Here is a 23,832-nt window from a genome sequence, read left to right as displayed (position 1 = left end):
TTCCAACACTTAAACCCGTCTCTCAAGACAGCCAGTGTAGAGGGCACAACCAATTATGGTTGCCAAAGTGGAGCTCAACAGCAGCCTTAACACAGAAAGACCCCACCAGCCAAAATCACGAGCTCAATCTCCCCATATTAATCTCCGCATATCCCCCAGTCAACTTTACTTTTTCATGCCCGAGCCAAAAATGGTCACACGCCACTATTCAGTAGATCTGGCGAGCCCGCTAATCCAGACCCGCTCTGTCATTTTGGCAACCGCCACTCTGTCATCATTGCTCACCTCCCAAGACACCACCACCACCACCACCAGCACCACCACTCACACATCCAATCTGGCATTGTGTGATCCAGCCACACTTTACAAACTACACTGCTGGCTTCTCCACAACTGCGCCTCCAGTGTTACGACGGCTGCCAACTGTGTCCCAGCACAACACAGCTCTAATATCCTGCCTGCCACTTGCCACCATGCCAACCTTCTGGCTTTTGCCAAATACACTGGGCGGTTTGCCAATAGATTCCCCCCCCCACTTCTCCCCTCTTTGGGGCTCTCATATTAACACTGTCAATCAGACCTTGCTGTTTGCTCTCCCCTGGAGGGCACGGACATCTCCACATTCAACACCTGTTTAATATAATGCAGCCTTTTTGTTCAATACAACACTGACATCAAAGCTAGACAGTGTAGAACCGTGCTCTCTACCTATAGTAGCATTTACTGTTTCTTACACTAACTGTATTTATTCTGTTGTTCAATATTATTTTCCTTCACTTCAATCTTCGTATTGAGATCATATAAGATCATACTTTTCATAAATCAGAAAATGAAAAATCGTTTTAACCTATATTTTGAGTTGATTATCTTTAGGGTTCACTACATAGTAATGTGTTGTTCAATCCACACTTAAATAAGGCCGTCCATATATTTGTCCACGTCTCAACAGGTTTATCAGAGTCTGGACCATGAGTTACAGAGACACGTGAGTCTCCAGGACACGTTACAGCAGTGCCAGACGTGGATCACATCTGTTTCAGAACGACCAGAACCTCCTGCACATACTTCTCTCAGCCTGGAGGAGGCGCTACAGCAGGTCAGTAAACCCCTACACAGTCCTCAACAAGAGTTTGGTATTTACGTCATAACTGCTTAGTTAATTATCTTGATTTTCTTTACACGTGTTATTACCTTTATTATTATCTGATCTTTGAATTAATAGTATTCATGTGCATGGCTGTTATATAGCCGTCTTTCATGGGGACTAAAGAGGGTAAAACACATAGTAAGGTTTTGCGGATTGTCCTGATGGAATATTGTCATCCGTCCACAGAAAAACAAAACCATTGACAAACACTTTTTTTGGCAGGTGAAACACGAGCGAGCTCTCGGGGAGCAGGCCAACACTTACCTCCAACTCCTGTGCTCAACCTGTGATCTGTCAGAGCCGAGGGTCAGGAAAACTGCAGGCGGCATTCAGGAGGTCAAACTGCAGGTCAGTTAAAGTCTTTAAACAATAGACTGACCACTACAGCTGCAAACACAGGCGCCGAAGCATTATTAAAGCTTTTAAAAATACATGCTTTGTATGAAATGATTCCATTTGTGTGTAGAATGAGGATCGTATGCTGCTTTGTGAGGAGGTAGCAGACAGCTGGAGGGACATTGAGGAGCAGAAGGCCGATCTGGAGATCCAGCTGAGAGAGACAGAGCAGCAACTTCAGACCCTCATCAGGAGACCTGCAGAGCTGGAGCCCAAGATTGCCCAAAACCAGTTGGACAAGGCACAGGTGTGTTTGGTTTGAATGGTGATGTTAAAAGTGACTTCATTGTCAATGTTATAGACTTCAGTAGCTGTTATCTTTCCTGCAGGAGTTCCTGCAGCAGATTAAGGAGAGACAGTCTGAGGTAACCCATTTGAATGAAGCCATTGGTAGGCTGACAGATGGACAGGTCTCTCCTGCCCTGGAGGAGATAAGGAGACTTAGGAGAAGCTGGATGGACCTAGGCCAGCGGGCTGAGGAGCTGGAGGCTCAGCGGGGGGAGGACATGCAGCGAAGCGGGGAGTACCAGGAGAGCGTAGTAGCTGTGGAGGAACTCTTCCACCAAGTATCCAGGGAATGGGACTACCTCGCCAGGTATAATAGTTTATTTTGTATATAACTTTTTAAGCCATACATACATTCTAAATTGATGTTTGATTCATATATTAGGTCTAAATTCACCAGATGTCCATCAATCCCTGTCTGTGTGTACATAGGGCTGACACAGAAAGTACAAGTGAGCATCTAGAGGCTCTCAAGAAGTTGTCCAGTGACCTGGGGGAGCAGAGAGCAACTCTAGAAGATGTCAGAGACCAGAGACAAGCTATTCTGCCTCGACTTAGCCTGCTAGACAAAGAGCTGGTCAAGCAACAGGTGGAGCTCCATTCTTTTAGTTCTTCATCTGGTTCTTAAAATGAGAACTTATAGTAACATAGAGTCTGTTCTGCCTCTCACCAGGTGGGTCACCTGGAGCAGCGCTGGGCCCAGCTCGAATCCCTGATTCAGCAGAAGATCCAGGATTCTGCACAAACGCTGGAGGATCTGGCCCGGGTGGAAACCCAGCTGAGGGATGCCCGGGAGTGGGTGGAGGAGCAGCGGCCTGCACTTACATCTGCGTTGAAAACCAGCCCACCCCCCGACCTCGCCCAGAGTTTTCTGTTTGACCACTTGAGTGTATGTGTGGAACTTGAGGCCCGTCAGCAGCTGCTGGGTCAGGCAGTGAGCGAAGCCCAGGCTGTGACGTCCAGGCTGGGGCTGAGTGAGAAGAGAGGCCTTCAAGGGCTTGTTGAACAAGCCCAGACTGAGGTGGAGACTCTGGGGGCTCGGGTGGCCCAAAGGAGGAAGTACCTCAGTAAGGTAAACAGCTGGATTTTTGTATGAGATGCAAGTAAAATTTTAATTATGCCCTGAAGGACCTAACTTGTCTCACGTTTGGGGACTTTGTTTTGAAGGAAAAATATGTTCAGTCTTTTTCTAGCTGTTAAAACTTTATAATTAATATGCAGTGTTTGATTCTTCCTCTGTAGGCCTTCACAGAGAGGACACAGTTCCTACAAGGCTTGGGGAGAGCACTGACCTGGGTACAGCAACAGGAGAGGAAGGCTTTGATAGATGACCACATAGCACTTCTCCCCGAGGACCTAGCCAAACAGGTCACTGCATGTCGGAGCGTCCAGAGCGGTTTACGAGCTTACCAGAGGGAGCTGGCATCTCTCTGGGTACAAGGGCGAGAGCTGGAGAGAGACGCCACCGATAAAGAAAGAAAAGAAACCCTGGCAAGACTTGATGAACTACAGTCGGTCTTTGAAACGGCCCTCGAGAGGACCACCCAACGTCTCACGGACCTAGAAAAAGCCTTAACCTCTCGGAAGTACTTTCAGGTTGACCTGGACAAGACTTGCCACTGGTTGAGACAAGCAGATGCCATCACCTTCCCGGAAATCAATCTAAGCAACATTGATGAAAACTCTGAATTACAAACACAACTGTCGAACTTTCAAAATGTCCTAGAACAAGCTTCAGAATATGAGAACCTCCTTCTTATCGTCCAAAGAATAGGCCAGGAGATCCTTCGTACTCTAAATGAGATTGACCATTGCTACCTAGACGAGAGGCTCAATGCCCTGCCTCAGCAGTACAACGCCATCCTAGCTCTGGCCAAAGAGAAAAAAGACAGAGTCCAACAAATAGTCCTGGAGAGAAAAGAGTTCAGCACTTTCTTTGATATCACTCGTAATGCACTGGAGGAGCTACAGGAGCAGTTTGACAATCTGGAGAATCAGACTATCAGTGTTGGAGAGGAGGAGGTTGTTTGCCTAATCAATGAATACAGGAATATTAATGAGAGTTTATTCCACATTAGTCCCGCTGTGAGAGAACTTCACGGGAAAAATGAGGGGTTCCTGTGCAGAGGTCAGCATTACAGAGCTGAAGAGACCCAGCAGCTGATCAGTCTCCACGACACACTGAAGACGAGGAATGATCAGAAAGTTAAACACTTAGAGAAATGCTTAAGAGTTCGAGTAGAACACAACAGAGTATTTACCGATACGGACTCAGAGTTAAAGTCTGTTAAAGAGAAACTGGTCAGACTGAAGTCAGACAAAGACGTAGGTGCCATAGATAAAATCACAGGTCTTTATTCGCTGCTAGAGGGACTGGACGGTGTGATCTTTCAGACTGAGGAATGTAACCATCAAACTGAAGGCCTTGGACTGAAGTTTGAACCCACTGCCTTTCAAGAAGCGACATCGCAGCGTGAATCACTGCGGTCGTTACGGACTGAGGTGAAATGTTTTGTCTGTGAAAGTGAAACCAAAGTCACGAAAAAGGACGATTTCACAAGAGAGACTGAGAAAACGCTGCAGTGGCTGAAGACTATCAAGGACAAATTGGAGGAGCCGTTGACCTTGTCGGAGGTCAAAGTTGAGAGGGTGCACGAGGAAGTGCGCACACTGAAAATCATAGAGGAGGAAGTGGGAAGTAGATTGAGGATGACGGACGCCTTGGGGAGCAGAGAAAAGCAGAGGTATTGTAGTAGAAAAGAAACAGTGCCACCCCACGTGGAAAAGAAACTGCAGGAGGTGGCAAAGCTGGGAGCTGGAGTTCAGGAAGGCGTTAGAAAGAAACAGGTTGGTGTGCATGTTGTTCAGAAATAACAAACATGGGGACATTTTCTATCCTTTTATTTTTCTTATCATAGAAATCACAAACTCTCAACTTATCAGGAATCTCATTTATCATTCATAAATATTGATTTCCATTTCCTTATTGCCCACACTATTAATATTATTAGGCCTGGGGTAAGTGAACTGAATAAGTTATAATCAATTTATAACTGTTGTGGGGATTTAATGTGTTTAAATACCAAATTCTATCTAATCAATGATGTCGACCAGTAAGTTAAAGTTATAATGACATAACAGAGCCTTTTCTAACCTCATTTTATTCAGAGAACTCTGACCTTTGACATTTTGAGAGGAAGCTGTATTAAAAACTTGAATTCCAAAATGACATTTGCAACATATTTGACATATTACTGCAGTTGAAACTAAAATTTAAATAAAGCTCTGGAGTGGGAACTTGTTACACATCCGCAGACATAGATTTATTCTGCTGACGGGACCGTGGTTGTTGCAATGATTTAAGACTGCATTTTACTGCTCCCTCTGGGTAAACAAACTCTTGAAGAAAGTTGCAAAAACTGAAGTTAATCAAAGCACCTTCTGCTATTCTAGCTGGCTGCGGATGAAGCTGTTTCCCTGGTCCAGAGGCACCACTTATCTCTGCAGACCATGCAGAAATGGCTGGACTCTGCTGCAGCTTTGCCCCTGAGGGCCAGTTCAGGGCTGGAGCTGGAGAACCAGACAGATTGCATGCGGGACCTGGAAGAGATCTCAGCCGAGGAAAAGAGTTTCACCGTCGCTTTAGAGGAGCTGAGGACTCTGGATCCTCTGCTGGTGGATTTTACGGAACCAGGAGTGCGGAGTGGAGAAAAAGTTGAGAAGATGCAGCTGAAAAACACAGAAGTCAAACATCAACTGGATGCTTATAGAGAAGTGTTGCAGAGGTGTGTGTTAATGTGTTCATATGTCTACTATCATTCATTCCTGTACAGTATGTGGAGCCAAATAATGAATGTGTACATGTGAAGTTAATCTACATTTAGATTTATTCAACATTTCTTCTTTCTACTCATATTCTATGTACTATATTTTTATGTAATTTGTCGGAGTTGTGGTTTGTAATCTGTATAACTTTCTCAGGTGTGCCGTTCTATGGAGCTCCTTCCAACGTGAGCGGGAGCCGCTGGTCGCACAGATGAACGCCGCAGAGAGCAAGATGGCCTTGTTCACCACAGCTAAAGCCACCGGCATCCAGCAGGCGGAGGACAAGTGTCAGAGATACAAGGTGGGTCGCTGAAAACTCAGAAAGCAGAAACACTGTAGTAAAGAGCTTTTACATATTCACAGCAACAGTCTGACTTGAATGTGCCGTGTCCCTCGTGGCTGCGATTTTAAATTCCAGCATTAATTCTTGTCATGGCAGCAGATGCACATTCATATTTCATCAGTTGAGTGTTTATGCATTATTCCTTGTTTTATTGCTTGTATCTGTAAAGTTGAAAGCTTAGCGGAGAGTGATGGTTTCCCATGTTATAAATCCTTAATGGAAGTGTGTTTACGAAAATAACTCATCACATGTGTCTTGTGTCGTCACCTTTGGACTGTAGTCTCTGGTGGATCACATCGACCTGCTGGAGGTGCCGCTAAGTGCTTTGAAGGAGAATGCCGCAGAGTTAGAGACGATCGTTTCTGAGTCCGGCAAAAGTGTCACCAGCCACTCTGTGTCGTCGCTATGGCAACGGTGGAGCAGGCTACGCAGTGTGGCCCGGGCCCAGGAGAGGGCGCTGGAGGATACCGCCAGGGAGTGGAGGAACTTCACAGAGAAGGTGAGAGAGGAAAACTGTTGATGTGTTTGTGATGTTGTACATGGTTACTGGTCAGTGTGTGTGTGTGTGTGTGTGTGGGTCAATACAATTATGCATAGTTAACTTTATATGTGTGGTTAAAGTGCTTCAGTTCATATATAGTTCATGTATTGCATAAAACTACAGCTGGAGCATGTCCAGTGTCACGCCACAAAACAGCCAGCATTCACCTGTATTCTATAGCCAATAAACACACATGTACCAAAGTGTTCCTCTGCAGATTTAGGTCAAACAGCTGAATACCAGTTGGTTGTGCTGTGATGTAACTCCAGGCTTCAGGCCCGTTAGTCTCTCCTGCCAAAGCACTGTGTCATACCAAGTGTTTTACCGCCTTTCGACCTATTTTGAGCCTGAATGCCGTCAGTTCCGAAGAGTTCTCCCTAAGCGCTGCTCCTAGAAAGGAAATGAGGTCAAACTGTGTAAGGAATGGTCACTTCCTCATATGTGGCACATCTCTGTTGTCCACTGGTTTTCTATGGTGCCTTTGTTCAGCTGGATGTGACGTCTTCCTCTACATTTGAGTCTCTGTACTCTTCTGTCTGTGTCGCTTGTGTGTAATGCAGGGAGGGCTTTGTCAGATATTAGTGAAAAGTATTGTGAGATCTTTAGATTTATGTTTCCCTGCCTCCATTGTTAGAACCACTGATTTGTGTGTCCCCCATCAAGCTTATGAGTGACCATTCTTCTCCACAGAAACAAAGTCTCTGTAAACACAACAAGGCAGATCTCTGGGATAGATCACTGTCAGTAGCATGACGATATTCAAATGTCGTCTCTCAGTCAAATGAACAAGCTGAGGAGTTAATTTGCAAACAAACAAAAGATATGTTCACACTGTATTTTATCTAATCTTGAGCTCTAATTTATGGGTTAAATGCATTTTTTTTCCCTCACAACACATTTGCAAAGCTGATATCATCCATGTTTACCTGATTGCAGTGTTCTTCTCTGCATTTATGGGTCAAGTGAAGCAATGTGATAATGGATGGAGGCATTTGTATGCTGTGGAGCACATACACATGCACTCTACATACAAAATAGGGACCCACTCATAAAAAAAACAATTTATTTTAAAGGCCACTGGAGTAATTCCCTGTTTTCTCCTGGATAATCAGTTAAATATCAACCGTAAAACTGTGCATCAACCGAATCCCTGTACGTTCACTTCTCCGGCTCCACAGATGGAGAAGGTGCGCTCTGTGTCCAATGACCTCCACACGCGTGTCCCAGACATCACGGTGGAGAAGGCTTCCACCAGGACGGCGCTCCAGAGCCTCCTGGAGTACCATGACTCCTTCAGCCAGGAGGTGGAGAGAGAGCAGTCCATCCTGGCCCTGCTTGGGCAACACACCCGCAGCCTCAGAGGAGAGGAGGAGGAGGAGGAGGAGAAGCAGGAGGTGGAGAAAAAGACAGAGAACGGACAGGAGGAGACGCCGTGCCTACAAGAGATCAGAAGTATGCAGGGGCAGTATGACAGGTGAGTGACCGAGCGCTGCTCCTAATCACTGAAAACAAGATTTACCTCGTGACTTAAGGTGAACTGAAATTGTATATTGTATATTGATGACTTTTAAAGGGACAATTATGTCTCCTGGTCATCAGTCCTCGGCCATGGGCCATCAAATCTGTATTTGTATATAATAATACATTTCATTGTGAGTGCAGGAGAGTCCATTTTCTTTTACTTTATTTTTGTGCAAGTTAATTGACACGCTCCCAGCTTAGATTAAAACATTTCTCTATCTAATTCTCTTCCGCTGTGTCCTGTCTAGTCTTATGCTGCGGGTGAGGACGAGCAGAGCTCAGGTGCAGCAGGAGCTGAGGGAAAGAGAGGATGTTGAAAAGGAGCTGGGTTTGGTCAAAGGATGGATCCAAGACACTCGTGGCTTACTGCTGAGTCCGACTGCAGACCTGGATTCACTGCTCCAAGAGCTAGAGGTATGGGCCACTACATTAACACACAAGTTGTTACCATATCATGTCATAGAAAAGACTGTGATTTGCATTAAATCATCCGCTGCTGTCTGTGTTACAGACTGCACATGGTGAGGTCATCAGCAGGCGTCAGAGTGTGGAGCGCATGACTGAGCTGCAGCAGTCCAAGTACCAGGACCTCCAGGCTGGTCTGCCCTCTGAGCTCAGCATGCAGCTGGCCGAGGTGGCTCTGGCTCTGGGCTCCGCTGAAGACCAGGTGACTCTGCGTGAATGCCCAGACATTGACTGTACATTTGTATTACTGCGTTAAGGGCTTTATTTCATGTATGTAATTTTTAGTCAATACAAAATGAAGCCGTAGCAACAGTCTAGTTTTGCTGCTTTTTAAATGTGCTCCAGTGTACCAGTGTAAAGCTGACACTCTTGTATGTGGCTTATGTTAGACAGTAAACTGAATGATGTGTATCTCCACCATATCCTTTAGGTCCAAGCACGGGAGAGGGAGGTGCAGCAGACCAGAGACGTGAAAGAGGACTTCAGCTCCCGACTCCAGGACATCGAAGCGAAGCTGAAGACCATCGCTCGGAAACTGGAAGACAAGAGTGCCGACCTGGAGGAGGCCAAAGAAGAGACCAAAGTAATCAACAAGACAGACTGACTAATTAACAAGCAATTAACCCCTGTGCAATTGACTATTCCTTTTGCAGATGTTGAGGTTAATGAGTGTGTTGGAGCTGGAAAGGCATGAACTGAATTCTGCCATCAACAGTGACCCACTTTTGAGGGGAAGGATTCCAAATGGGAGTCTGAGCCCCTTCCCTCTTGTATCCCCCTCACAACTTTTTCCCCTTTTCTCCCCCCCTCTGTCCATCTGTACAAAGCTTAGTGGCACAAAATGTAGTTGAAGGAATAATTTGTCATTTTCTTGGGTAGTATTCTGGCCACCAGCACCTCATTCATTAATCACTTATTTTCTGTAAAATCACAACTTGTCGCTTGTACACTTTGGTTTTTGTACAGATTACAGTTTTAGGGAACTTAAAGAGGTGCTGGTTGGCAGACTAGCTTATCAATTTTTATTTTGCCTGTCATTTAAACCCCCCTTTTTCATTATTCCTTTTCCACCTCACCTCTTACTCTCCTCTTGTCTCCTCTCCAGGCTCTTTGTGAAGACTGTGAGTCCTGCTCTCGCTCTCTGGCGGAGCTGGGAGTAGCGGTGCAGGAGTTTGGGGAGCAGAACCCTCTGCTGTGTAAGCAGCTCGGCGATGCTGTGGCCAAACTGACAGAGGTGCAGCGGCACACCACACAGCAGGTCCAGGACAGAGCCAACAGACTGAAGAAGGTGAGAGATAGAAAAACGTTCCTGCTATTTCTTGTATATAATCATTATAATTATCAGTATTTTGTGGCCAGTGATTCTGAGACTTTAGAGTATTTCACTCATTTGCCTTATGCTTTAATTCTTCTGTCTCTTACATGTGAGCAGGCAGAGAGACAGGTGGATGAATATCAGGGAATGAAGGCGTTCATTTTGGGCTGGACAGAAAAAGCAGAAGTTCTGGTCACTGGTAACATCATCTGGAGCTCAGCTTCACAGCTGCAGGAGCAGATTCGAGCACATCAGGTGAGACTTAATGAGTCACACAGCAGGGAGGTTAAAGTCATAAAGCTGCAAAAATAGAATCCCAAAAATGTTTATATTTATTTCACAATAATAAAATCTTCTGTTTTTTACATCAACCAATTAAATTTGATGATACCACACAAATTTACAGCTAATTAGACCCACAGTCTGATTTCCAGTGAAATGGCATGTCCTGTTCACTATGTTGCCTTCACACAATTAGTATAATTGCTCTGTTAAAAAAAAAAAATAGGCCTCCTCTCTCTGACTTGTAATCTCATGTTCCCATGGTGACAGGCGCTGCTGCGGGAGTGTCGGGGTCTCCATGGGGACTTGGAGGCCATGGGGGAAAGGGAGGGGCATCTGGGGGAGGTGCTGCAGACGGAGGGGTGGAGCCTGCAGGTGAACCACCTCAGCAGACGCACGGAGGAGCTGCAGCAAACGGCCAAGACTCGTCTGCAGAGTTTGCAGGACGCAGCGAAGGTAAACGACATTCACTCACAGGAAACATAACATCGATAACACAATTCACCTCTAAATTATTTCAGGTTGCTCTGATCAAATTGATTTCATTCATTCGAAATATCAAGAGCCACAGCTAATTTTATTTCATAAATCCTGACGTATTGCTTCGTACTCGGGAGTGAGTCAGATACACCAGAGCCACGGTCCAATAGTGCCCCCCTATGGTCACTGATGAATCAACGCACAATCATAATGAAATGAACTGCTTCAGTTAGTGGCAGTAATCTATTACTCTCGTCTGATTGCTCTGCTGCTGATACACAGATGGTCGTCTGCTGCTGACCGGTGCCTGATGTTGGAAATCTGTTTACAATTCCTCCTGTGGGTTTAGATTGCAGATTTGTTTCCCTTGGTTTCGATTGCAGACAAAGCACAAATCTCAGTGACGGTGACTGTTAATGTAATTTTCCTACCACATGAAATACATCAAAGTCAATAAAAACTTGCAGCAGAAGAGATTTGTTTCAAAAACTAATCGCTTTTTACTCAAGTGAATGGGAAACATACTTTTGCAGACTAATGGGATTTACTGGAAGCAAGTCTATATCAGCGATAACAGTTTTTCAGAGTCACTTTTTACCCATCAGCTACATTATATTTTGACGATGGATTCACTATAAGCTGCTCCTACTCCTGCGTGTTCTCTCCTCAAATTGATTTGATCTGTCTGTGTCTTTTTTCAGGACATGTTGCGTCTGGAGGCAGAAGTCAAGAACCTCCACTCAGCTGTGGACCAGATCCAGGTCACGCTCGCTTCCCCTGACCTCAACAGACTCAGCCTCAGGGAGCAGCTCACACAGAGACAGGTACACACACGTTTATTGAAATTTATTGGAATCCATGTGTTACAAGTCATGTATTAGAGCTTCATACACAGAGAACACACACACACAGAGCATGCCTGCAATTGCAATAGGTTTCTGTAAGCAGTGTAGCTTTAATCACACACTCATTAATTCCTCCTCACTCTCTAACGCCCCCTGTCGTTCCCTCTCAAGCGTCTGTTGGTGGAAATGGAGGGCTTCAAGCAGCAGGTGGCGGCAGTGCAGCGGTGTCAGAGCGCCCTCCGGCTACCGGAGGAGGTAGTGGCCAGTCTGCCGACCTGCCGCACAGCTCAGGCTCTGCAGCAAGAGGCCAGCCAACTGCAGCACACCACCATCCAGCAGTGCAACATCCTGCAGGTAGAGGGCGACCCTCACATTACAAGTGCTGCTGATTATTGGCCGCATACTAAACCTGAAGTTAACTTAAATAACAGAGCTGAGAATCCTGTTAAAGCATCACATCACCAATAAGTGTTAAGAGTTAGTTAATAAGGTTTTGTGTTATATTATTTTAATCTGTCTTCGTCTCCAGGTTACTTCCTTATCCGTCAAGTTACATCCTGTAAACCTAAAAATCCTCATTTGGAATTAGAAGACCGTTGCCACTCAGCATCTGAGCTGCACAGAATATCGTTTGTTGACCTTCTGTTGCCACTTGCTCTGATGCTCTGAATTCTGCTGCAGTGTCCCAACAGACGTCCTCAGGAATGTCGGTGTTTTTCCTTTAGCCCCCATCAGACCGGTGTTATCCTCAAATCCTTTGGATCTGGGCTGATTTTGTTTTTAAGCTCATTGTGGTGAAGATTAGCCGTCAGAAGAAACAAATGTCTGACCTCCAGACACGAACTGGAGGACAGACAGTTAAAGCATCTTAGGATTTTGGAATGAGAATGAGTCTGTGGTCTTGCTCAGACTCAATTTGGGATAGACAGCTCTCATGTACATTCATGAATCATTCATTCACATCGAGTGTTGCTGTGGAGAATGTACCATACATAAACTGCAGCAGTCTATAATGAACTCACTTGGTGACAGATATTGTGCATGCAGAAACTGTTATTTCTAACCCAGGATCAATAATATAAATCACATTTTAAGATGATTTTTACAAAAGCTGCAGCTTCACTCTTACCTTGTTATGTTTCCTCTTTGCCAGGAGGCTGTGGTGCAGTATGAGCAGTATGAACAGGAAGTGAAGAACCTCCAGAGATTGATAGAAGAAGCCCATCGCATCATTCAGGACCGGCCCGTCTCCACCAATAACATACAGGAACTTCAGGCTCAGATACACCACCATGAGGTGAGAGGACACACACTCTATCTCTGCTATTCATTCTAATATATTTTATATGAGTCAAAAAAACTGTAATATAGTTCTTCCCTCAAGGGATGGCGTCAGGCCTCTGTACAGGCTTGTCTTATTCTTCAAGACCAATCTTGAAATCTCTAAAATGTAGTTTTGCCAATATCAAACTTAAGGATTTATAGGGGTTTATTTGCTGAACTCGTATTTATTCATAGAAGTAAAGTAAAAAGCTTCATAGAATAAAGACCCTGACATAAATAAAGACCGTTTTTCTTTTAGAGCTCCTTCAATAATCTAATTTCTCTTTGCTTTAAAGTTCACTCTTCACCAGTAGTGAAGAAGTGGCAGCAGGAAATATACTGTACATCTCAGAGTTGTTGTGGGCTTCCCTGATGACTGAATCTGACTGAGCTAGTAGTAAATGAAGAGCAGTAGAGGCATCAATTCATCCGTTCAGTTATTGCTCAATTTCAAAATGATAACTATGGGCAATAAAATAATCATTATTTATAACTACAGGAAATCCCACAGTAAACACATCACGTTTAACCCCTTATCAAACCTATTCTGCCGTACAGCAGTTCAGGGAGAACGTTGTGTTGCGACTGAAAAAGCCCAACACTCGCACACGCATTCCTCATTTATCTGAGGGTGTATGTAAATAATATCTGCGTACATTCCTGCTTGATGCAGTGCCGATGATTGCAGCGTTTTCCACCTGCATCTGTGCTTCCTGTTGCCGTTTTGCATTTGCTGAGTAAGCGCGTTCCATCTCCCGTGAGGAGAGAGAGATTTAGAACTTGGAGGGGAAGAGGCAAAGACCTGAAACACAAAGACCAATCAAGTCTCCCCACAGGCAACACATCTCTCATGACAGTTAAACATGTCCTGCACTGTTCTGGCAGATTTGATCCACCCCCTCTACTTATACAGGAAGCACATGACATTTTCTTGTCAGTGCAATCCCCTCCGTCACGGCTGTGTTTATGTCTGAGTTTGATCTCTAAGCTGAGCAACTCCACTGGTCCAGTTTGTCACGTGACCTGCTTATCAGTGCATTGACCATCTGCGGTACAGAGGGAGCAGAAGGAGGAGGAGGAGGAGGAGAGGAGGAGCTGGACCCCGGCCTGCCGGCTCATACCATAGCTGTAATTTGACACCATCTCTGTCATTCTTCCCCCATACACACTCCCTCTCTCCTCGCCGCTCTCTTTTGTTGAGAGGAGTGAGGATTGGTGGAGGAGGGAAGCGGCAGGCGGAGGAAGGGGGTTGCAGTGAGATCACTTCCTGTTATTTTCCTCCCCGGCTGTGTATGTGTACGAGAGGGAGTGTTTGAGGGATTTTGAACTATTTCTGCAAGGGTCTCTCTCTCTCTCACTCTCTCAACCCAACATCCTGTCTGCTGGCTTCACCGCTGATCTGAGTCACCCGCCTCTGTGCTGCTCTGATTGGCCCACAGATACAGAAAAGAGAGAGAGAGAGAGTCAGAGAAAGGGAGAGAGTGAGGCTGTGCTATTCTCTTTCTGCACTTACACACTGTGAGGCCAAAAGCGAGAGACCGGGGAGGGAAGAGAATGCGTCCGCTCCGCTCACTCCTCTCATACCGGCACAACAGTCAACGCTGAACCAGCCCAGCTGCCCTCCTTTTCTCCGGATCTTGTTCAGCCAGGAACTATTGATCTCCCATTGTGGACTGAGTCGCACTCTCCTGACCCTGGGGGGCGGTGGTGTTTTCTGTGCCCGGGGGGGATGTTTTGACAGGAGCTGGCCCAGAAGATCCGTGGCTACCAGGAGCAGATCGCCTCGCTCCACTCCAAGTGCAAGATGCTGACGGTGAAGGCCAAACACGCCACCATGCTGCTGACGGTCAACGAGGTGGACGGCCTGTCAGACGGCATGGATGAGCTGAGTGATGAGGAGCTGCCCAGCGCTGTGGCAACCGCCGCCGCCAACAAGCAGCTTCCTGCACACCCCTCTGTCGTCATGGTGAGCAGCAAAGCCTTTTTTTAGACACATGTTCAATCACACAGAGACACACAGCATAGTTGTGTGGCCCATAGTTGTGTGTGTGTGTGTGTTTCTGTTTCTCAAAGTGGAACAAAAGAATCCCCATGGGTCATTTGGGGGTTTCTAAAGGGGGTAGAGTTCATTTCACAATAATGTAATTAGGTTAAAGTAAATTGCGGTTGTCTGAGGATGACAGTTATAATTACAGGTTCAACTCTGCTGCTATAAAGGTAAAATCGTTATCATTCAATTCCAAGTTAGCAATAATATAAAAACTCTCTACTCAGGGGTTCATGATGGTAAATATTAAAGAAACCAAGGTTTGGATTAGTTTCTTCTCTCTATTATTATTCTGTTTCTCTCTCTCTCTGTCTTTCTACACCTTGTTTTTGTGCTGCACCGACACAACAAGCATTTTCCCATCTTCCCCTTCCCCTCAAGTGTGATTTATTCTACTCTGGCCGTCTCCTCTTGTTTATCACTGCACTGAAACTGTGCTGCGTCACTTCGTTTAACTTCATCTCAGCCTGACTCTGTTAACCTGCAACTACACTGTGTCACCTTCAGCTCGATCATTCACCTTTTCTTTCAGTGACAAGTCACCTCACTGCCTGCACTTCCTCTGTCTCTTCTTTGTGTGGTTCAGATTTTGGTACCTTGCCTTAGTGCTGTTTGTGGTGTGTTCAGTCTCAGCAGGCCAGGAAACAGGATATTACTGCGGGTGTGTGTGTGTGCGTGTGTGTGTGTGTGTGTTGTGTGTGTGTGTGTGTGTGTGTGTGTGTGTGTGTGTGTGTGTGTGTGCGTGCGAGCAGAGCATATTAAGATTGTGTGTACGGCGTCTGCAGCTTGCTGGGACTGCTGACACTCCTCGTTTGTTATTGTTCGGCATAGTTACTGCAGTGACAGTCGACCGCAGTCTCTCAACTAATCTCGGCATGCCAAATCACTGAGTCTCCCACACATGTTTATTCCACGCGTGTCCCACACGTGTGTATGTGCGCTTTGTTGCGTTGCATTGCATCATAAAAGCCCGGGAAAAAAAAAGAACCTCCTCCAGATATATAACAAGGTCCCGAGTCAGCCGGCCAAGTTCTGCACTGACTGCCAGAACGCAGCCCAATAAGGCTCGGCTCCCATTTCGGCTGCACCTCTCTGCTGAAGCATGCAGGCTCTCAGACAACTGGGCTACCTCTGTGACAGCTGCTGCCACTTCTGCTGCTGCTGCTGTATTCCCACCCTCGGATAGCTATGCCACGTATGAGTTATGCTTTCTGCAAGTGAGTGGTTCATTTAGACTTCTTCAGAGTGGTGTGAGCAATCACTGTGTGTGCACTTACTGTATGTGTGATTTTTCACTTCCTGGTAATGACCAGTCCTTTCCTCTGATGTGTCCTGTGAGAAAGTCCTCACGGCTCAATCATCGCCAGTGGAATCCAGTGTTTGTCCATTAGCACAGACCAATTTAATACTGTACTTTGACAGTGTGTGTGTGTGTGTGTGTGTGTGTGTGTGTGTGTGTGTGTGTGTGTGTGTGTGTGTGTGTGTGTGTGTGTGTGTGTGTGTGTGTGTGTGTGTGTGTGTGTGTGTGTGTGTGTGTGTGTGTGTGTGTGCTGAGGTTGCAGAGTTTTATCCCAACAGCAGTAATGTGATCTAATGGGTGTCCTCTTCCTGTTATTTGATTACTCACTGTCTTATTAATAAGCAGTGTGCTCACTGTAATCTGCCTAACCTGCACTCCCCCCCCCCCCATTAATTTGTATGCTCTCTTCTTTTCTCGCTTCATATTCTCTCTCTCTCCCCTTTATCTGCCTCTTTTTTGTTCGCTGGCCCTCCTCCTTTACCTCCACCTGCTTCTTTGATGTGTGTGTTTGATGTGCGGCGCGAATGTGTGGTCAGATGACAGCCGGCCGCTGCCACACACTCCTCTCCCCCGTGACCGAGGAGTCAGGGGAGGAGGGAACCAACAGCGAGGTCTCCTCTCCCCCTGCCTGCCGCTCCCCCTCCCCAGGGGCTAACGCTGATGCTCCTCTTAACCAGGTACTGCAACCGCCACCCCTCTGAAGCACCTCCCGACCTGGTCACCTGCCCCACCTGCCCCACCGCCACAGTCCACTTTACATGTTACAAGAAAAAGTCAACGTGGAGCAATTTCGGTATTAGTGCAGTTTACATTCAAATTTAATTTCACGTTGCTGAAAGTTAAAGAAACAAGTGAGTCTCCACTTGTTGTTGTCAGAGTTTTTAGTTTCTTTTAATAAATATAAGCATTTAAGACAGAATATAACTTGTAAAGATGGACATGCAAACTTGGCCACCCAATCACCATCCCACCGCCTTCCCCTGATTTCCACCACCAAACCACGACCTCCCCATCATCGTCATCATCTTCATCATCACCACTATTGTCCCAACGGGTGTTTGAGTTGCTGTGCTGCCCCTGCTTCTCTCTTTCTTAGCTTTATGTTAGTAGATTTACGTTGCCGAAGATAATTTGCTGCACGTTTTGATGCTGAGATCAGAATGAGTGTGTCATTGTCTACACATAACTACGTTTAAATATAAAGTTGTTTTTTGTGTTACCTATTTCTTGATGCAGCAGTGAAACGGGACAACTTTATTGTGAACTTCTGTCATTGATGTGTCAGTGAGTTGATTTCTTGAAAGAAGAACCATCATAACCATTAGCTCAGTGCTGTGTGGCCCAATTACAAGAGATTGAAATTGAGTTTTTCTCAAATTCCTACATAAGGTTATATTTTAAAGTCAATAATGTACAATATTGTAATGTATGAACAGCAGATGTGGGCTTAACTACCTTCAAATGTTACATTCAATGTCATTGTGACAGTATGTTTGGGGACATACATTTCAGAACCACCCTCAATCAACATGACGCGTACAGTAAGGAGTGTGTACTGTACACACACCCAGTCGCACACTACTGAAACCCACACTGACTGTGTTGTTGTTTCACAGGGCCGAGGCACTTTAAGCCGAGCGCCCCTCCAGGAGCTGTATGACCCATCCATGGAGTCGAGCGCTGCTAACCTGGATGACCTGCAGAGATCCTGGGAAACACTCAAGAATGTGGTATGTGACTTCACCAGCTAATTCAAAGTCATTAAATCCAAACTTCCAGATATTCTTTCATTGCACCTTATACTGTAAATCTGTCTTTACAGCTTGTTGTCGATGTTTTGAATCTCACAAACACAAGTTTAGTTAGAAAAATTATTATATTTGTAGCAGGACGACACGAGTGCCAAACACAAGCAATTCTGGAACAGACCTTTATGCCAGCTCGTCCTCTCCGGCCACTGTCTCATTCCTGCCATCATTCTTGTCTTTCTGTGTGTCTCTCTTTCCCTCCTCCCTCTCCTGCCACAGATCAGCGAGAAGCAGAAGAGTCTGTACGAGGCTCTGGAGCGGCAGCAGCACTATCAGGAGTCCCTCCAGTCCATCTCCACAAAGATGGAGTCCATCGAGGGGGCGCTCAATGAGGGGCTGGAGCCCAGCAAGAGCCCCGAGAGCCAGATGGCTGCACACCAGGTGAGTGAAGGAGAAGACGCGAGGGTCTGGAGATACTGGGAAGTTAAACGAGTGTGGGTTAGAGTTAGAAAAGAGGAGAGGAGACGTCTCTTGGGAATAATACAAACGTGACTTAAACAGGCCTTCTTAGGGAGAACAGAGAATGATTGAGGGGTTTAATATTGCACCAGCCTGTGCAATGGTTTCACAGACTGCACGGCACTGTTCTCCGTTTCTATGCCAACGTCCCAGTGACGGTCGATACAGTTCCTTTTTTTCATCACTGCTGTCCGGCAGTTGGGACAAACCCTCTATTGCTGCTCTCTCACCATCTTCCTCTCAGTCTTTTATCCTCCAACAATGTCCATCTCCCTCTCTTTTTCTTCATCCACCTCTCACGCTTTTCTGATCTCTGTGCGTCCCAGGCTCTGATGGATGAGATCTTGATGCTGCAGGACGAGATTGGAGAGTTACAGACGTGTTTCTCTGAGGAGCTGGCGGACAGCGACAGTGACGGGGAGCCTGGAGACCAACTGGCGCTCCAGTCTACTCTTACTGTCCTGGGGGAGAGGATGGCCACTATTCGAATGAAGGCTTCAGGAAAACGGCAGCTGCTGGACGTGAGTGCTAGTGCAGAACATCATTTTTTACCTTGTGCTTCTGTATACCCATGAACGCCGTATTCAATGTTTCACATTGACCGCTGCAGGAGAGACTAAGCGAACAGCTAGAGGAGCAGCGACAGGAGCAGGCGCTGCAGCGTTACCACATCGAGGCCGAGGAGCTCGACCACTGGCTGCTCAGCACTCGTGCCACTCTCAGCTCTGCACTGCAGCTCCAAAACAAAGACTTGGACATGGAGGAGCAGCTCATCGACTGTCAGGTGAGGCTGACATTTTCTAGCATTCATTAAAGGCGTGAGTGACTGGTTGCCTGAAAACTGACATTGAGCTTGAGCGGTGGAAAACAATTTTGCCGGTAGAAAACGAGGAAAACTTTCAGTAGGAAAGTCTGGAAGCTGTTGTTTTGCCAAGATGGAGATATCAAAGGCGAAAGTAACGTATCTGGCTGCTTCCCTGTTCCTGAAGTAGATCAATGGATCCTTGGATTTATTCCCTTGGTATTATATTAGTTAGTTTTAGTTTTTTTACTGTTTTACTTTTGGTCAGTTCATCCTCGAAAAATAGAAGAAATTCAGACATTTCACTGAAGAGGAGCCCAACAAATAAATACCTTTTCTAGGATAACGACACTGGGATATATCAGGTTCTGACCCTGTGTCCCCCCCCCCCCACAGTAATAGAACATGTTCTGTGGCTCTGTCAAAGGAAATCAGTGTTTGTGGCAGGTGGGAAACAGTAAGCTGATTATAGCTTAATATGGCTCCTGTCAAGCTCAGACCTTAAGGTCCATCCATTGTAGATAATCATCTTCAGGGTGTAAAAACTATCTGTGAGTGTAGAATATTACAATAAAGATCCTCTGGAAGGGAACGATATGAGGTCAGAAACACATGGTGAGAGAAAGAGAAGAGAATGATGTGGACACAATTCAGTTTTTTGATAGAGGGCAAAAAGAAAACAAAGAGCAGTTTAACAAAGCTTTCTGTGGTAAGAAACTACTGAGACAACAGATTTTCTCCACCTTCCCACCACATGACACAGGGAAAACTCTGAATAGAGGGAAAAGAGATATATTGGTCTCTCTGCATTGTTGTGGAGAATTCTCCGCAGTGAACTGCCAAGGGCTCTTGTCGCCCCGTATGAATTAGGGGGATACAACCCTAATCCCCCTCTTTTCCACGTCCATACAATTCTGCCACTTGTCACACACAGTCCGGACGTCTCTCTCTCTTTTACTTTTCTTTCTCTTCTAAAGAAATGTAGGAGGAGAGTGAGGGAAGTCTGCGCAAAAGAAATAGAAAAGAGACAGGCTTGAAAAAGAGCATGAGAACGGAAGAAATACTGTTCAACCTCAGACGCAGCTCCGCTTTCTAGAGTGAACCAAATGATCAAATCAACAAAAGAAGTATCAGACAAAAACTGAATTGCTATCTGGCTCTAAACCACTGATATAAATTGTATGTCTTTTACTCTCAGAGATGCAAAACACACATGATAGATCCTGATAAAATACTGACTCAGTGACCACAGCCTAATAATAGAGAAAGGACAACACAAAAAGTGCTGACTACCAATGTATTATTATTACTGTGTGATTTTAAAGCTATAGATCTCTGAAATATAACAAATGTATTATAATAATAATAATCATATAATTATTATTATTACCCAACCAGTTGTCAACTGTAACTGAAAGTGATTTGAAAAAGTTTTCCTCTGATGTCGAATATACTGTTTCTGAGTTTGCCTCGTGCTCCTGCTTCTGCAGAACATGCTGTTTGAGATCGAGCAGAAGGTGTCGTACTTGTCGGAGCTGTCCGTGCACAGTGAGAGTTTGCTGATGGAGGGCCGGGGGGAGACCAAGGGGGAGGCGGAGCAGCTCACCTTCAAACTGCACTCCCTCAAAGACAGCCTAATGGAGCTGCAGCAGATGCTACAGGACAAACAGGTCGACATACAGGTGAGGGCGGAGGTCACCACGTGTGTTTCATTTCCTCCACCACCCTCTCTTGTTCTGTGCATTTTCCTTCCTCCCTACCCCTGTGTCACTTCTGTTGGGCTGTACTGCATTGTGCTGCATTGGTTAAAGCATCAATGGTAGTATTGTGCAAACACTAAAGGCCACGGCATGCTTCTTCATAGAAGTCCACTGTTTTCCACCATGGAACAACAAGAGCCTGTGTGTCTCACAATGGGCCCTTAGACACCAGACAAAAGGCTGCCACCTCATCACATGCTCACACTAAATGCACTGCATCAGGTGTGTTTCTGATGACGCGGTAGTTTGACCTATTTGCTTTATGTCCCATTAAAGTAGATAACGTTAAAAAGAAAATCTAAGGCACAGGCTCTTTTACTAATAGATAGTGACATTCTTTTTTCACTAAATCACTTTACAATACAAAGAAACTACAGTAGTTCTATGAGCCAATTCAAAATGATGACAGTTATTTCAGGATGATAAATTGTATGTAATAATGTCATCTGATATTGTTGATGTCTCCAGTGGACTTCAGTAAATGAAATGGACGTCACAAAGTAGATTTACTGAACTGCAGCTGCATTCCATTCTCTGATCTTCACAAACTTCATCAGCCCCGGTCTCAAAGAACAAAAACTCCTTCTGTCTGTCTCCTAGGGTTCATTGCAGGAGCAGGAGGACAGTGAGCCAGACTCATCTCTGTCCCAGAGTCCTAATGTCCAGGATTGGTTGTCTCAGGCCCGGTCAACGCGCACACAGCAACAACACGACAACCTGCTGCGACAGAGAGTAAGAGGAAGCTCAAAATACTCTCCAGGATAATTAAATCAATTGTAAATAGTAAAATGTATATCTTTATAAATGAATCTAATGTAAATCCTGTATTTTTAGGAGCTACAGATTCAGGTCGCTGAACAGAGGCGGCTGCTTCAGTGTGTGGCAAGTGTTGGGGAAGAGTTACTCAACCAACAGACCACACCCAACGGGGACAGGTACTTTTTCCTCCTCTGTCGAATGTGCACACGTTACAATTAAAGCTGGATAATAATAATCTCCAGGGACCAGATGTGAGTCTGTTGTGACAAAACGCTCGTCTCCCTTCCACAGCGAGGTGTCCATCCCAGGGGGAATGTTGCTGGAGACCGAGATGTTGTCTCCTTTGGATCAGATGAGGCAGCGCTGGGAAAACCTGAATAAAGATCAGAGCACAAAGCTGCAGCTCTCTCTTAACACCCTGGAACAGGACCAACTCAGCCCGGTACAAGTTGATTTGTTCTTTTTGGTTTGTTTGTTTCAAAGTGTAATAAATGTTGTTTAATTTGACATTCGCAGTGACTCATCACCTGAGGCTGATATGCATTCTGTTGATACTTTGTCTTTCGCTCTTGTTATCTCGCACTATCACTCATATCTGTCCCTTGTATGTCGCTTTCGTGTGCAGGTCGTCCACCGGTCCCGTCTGTCCAGTCCCAGTATGGTGTTTAGAGGCGAGTCTGGCAGCCAGGACTGTCACTCTCCCAGAGCTTTGTTCGAGGCCTGCAGCCAGACTCTGGAAAGAATCGCCCAAGAGGTGACACATTCATTTTCTCTCTCTCTGTTTTCCTGGCAATTCTTTGTCTTCAGTCGCAGACGTCTTACTAAACATATACTATTTATTCCTCACAGGCTGTGGGTAGTGACAGTAAACTGGCAGTGTCTATTGGAGGGGTGACAGTCCAGCAGGATCTGTATGCTGCAGTTTCAGGAGCCTCCTTCTGGCTGGATGCTGCGGAGAATCAGCTGCTTTCTGGTCCTGTGCTGCTACTCGAGGACACAGAGACACAGCTCACTAGTCTAGAGGTGAGTGGAAACAAACACACTGATCAGCTTTATTTACTCTTTCAGAAATATAAATTATAAGACTTATTATAACAAAACACACTCTCTGTGTTACTGACCTGAACTCTTCTGCTCAGGGTTTGAATAAACGGCTGAAGGAGATGACCAGGGAGGTGAACCAGTGCAGAGACCTGCTGGGCGGAGGAGCAGGCCGGCTGTGTGGAGTAGAGGAGCAGGCGCTGATGGAGGACACCCTGGAGGGTCTGCAGGAGAGGATGGGCCTGCTGGACTCCACCCTGGAGCAGCACTGCGACGCCATGAGAGACAGGCTGCAGGAACACTCATCCTTCCAGGTGTTAAAGCTAGACTGCTGAGTCACCTGAGTGATTAATATCGTGTTTGGGATGTGATGCATTTTTTTTTCTGCCTGCATCTTAACATTGCTTTTGTTGTCTTTGCCAGAACGAACTGAGGATGCTGTTCACAGCTCTGGGTGAAAGTAAACACCAGCTGCTGCAAAAGATGGCGGGAAGTGTAGACAGACCTGCATCCAAACAGATCGAGGTATGACACGGACCAAAAGCAAATACGCACATATTTAAAGTGTATTTAAAAAGCTTGACAGGACTTCAGAGAAGCGATGTTGACCGGTTGTGCTGCTCCTTTGTAGGCGTTATCAGAAGTGGAGGACAGTCTGAGGGAGTTTGAGCAGAGAGTGAGTGAGCTGAAGACCAGAGCAGAAGGACTCCAATCTGAACAAACCTCTAATCAGGAACTACTCAAACTACAGGTAATATCAAGTTAATAATGGAGCTCAAACATTTTCCCTAAGGTCATACCATCCCAACATTATTATACTCAGTGACTGACATGTTGCTGGTTTTGTGTAGGATGCATACGAGGAGCTGGTGCTGATGGTGGGCTCCAGACGTAGCAGCCTTAACCACGGCTTGTCCCTCAAGGCCCAGTACGAGGCTGCACTTCATGACCTCACTGACCTGGTGGACACCGCTCAGGACAAGATGGCGGCTGACCAGAAGATGACAGTGGCCTCCGTCATAGAGGTCCAGATGTTACTTGACAAACACAAAGTAAGGAGGGGGTTGAAATGGAGTGGCATGCATTTT

The 23,832-nt window shown here is 45.8% G+C and overlaps 1 protein-coding gene across 1 annotated transcript in view; it reads left to right on the top strand.

The window, feature by feature from the left end:
* The window catches only part of syne1a (spectrin repeat containing, nuclear envelope 1a), a 121,422-nt gene that overhangs the window by 72,802 nt on the left and 24,788 nt on the right, over positions 1 to 23,832 (top strand). The window contains 36 exon segments of the mRNA XM_047338193.1: positions 950 to 1,096; positions 1,370 to 1,495; positions 1,614 to 1,790; positions 1,873 to 2,138; positions 2,261 to 2,417; positions 2,502 to 2,900; positions 3,071 to 4,675; positions 5,282 to 5,613; positions 5,810 to 5,954; positions 6,277 to 6,495; positions 7,716 to 8,011; positions 8,307 to 8,472; positions 8,570 to 8,725; positions 8,954 to 9,106; positions 9,629 to 9,811; positions 9,956 to 10,093; positions 10,391 to 10,576; positions 11,302 to 11,424; positions 11,617 to 11,799; positions 12,599 to 12,742; positions 14,510 to 14,734; positions 16,652 to 16,792; positions 17,732 to 17,845; positions 18,143 to 18,304; positions 18,709 to 18,903; positions 18,993 to 19,166; positions 20,675 to 20,866; positions 21,545 to 21,676; positions 21,779 to 21,879; positions 21,995 to 22,145; positions 22,329 to 22,457; positions 22,553 to 22,726; positions 22,843 to 23,058; positions 23,168 to 23,269; positions 23,376 to 23,495; positions 23,596 to 23,796. Of these exon segments, the coding sequence (XP_047194149.1) occupies positions 950 to 1,096; positions 1,370 to 1,495; positions 1,614 to 1,790; positions 1,873 to 2,138; positions 2,261 to 2,417; positions 2,502 to 2,900; positions 3,071 to 4,675; positions 5,282 to 5,613; positions 5,810 to 5,954; positions 6,277 to 6,495; positions 7,716 to 8,011; positions 8,307 to 8,472; positions 8,570 to 8,725; positions 8,954 to 9,106; positions 9,629 to 9,811; positions 9,956 to 10,093; positions 10,391 to 10,576; positions 11,302 to 11,424; positions 11,617 to 11,799; positions 12,599 to 12,742; positions 14,510 to 14,734; positions 16,652 to 16,792; positions 17,732 to 17,845; positions 18,143 to 18,304; positions 18,709 to 18,903; positions 18,993 to 19,166; positions 20,675 to 20,866; positions 21,545 to 21,676; positions 21,779 to 21,879; positions 21,995 to 22,145; positions 22,329 to 22,457; positions 22,553 to 22,726; positions 22,843 to 23,058; positions 23,168 to 23,269; positions 23,376 to 23,495; positions 23,596 to 23,796 (7,830 nt within the window).

The sequence above is a fragment of the Hippoglossus stenolepis genome, chromosome 20 (assembly GCF_022539355.2).
Source record: "Hippoglossus stenolepis isolate QCI-W04-F060 chromosome 20, HSTE1.2, whole genome shotgun sequence".
Lineage (NCBI taxonomy): Eukaryota > Metazoa > Chordata > Actinopteri > Pleuronectiformes > Pleuronectidae > Hippoglossus > Hippoglossus stenolepis.
Note: the sequence above shows the minus strand (reverse complement) of the source record. Positions and strands in the feature narration are given on the sequence as shown.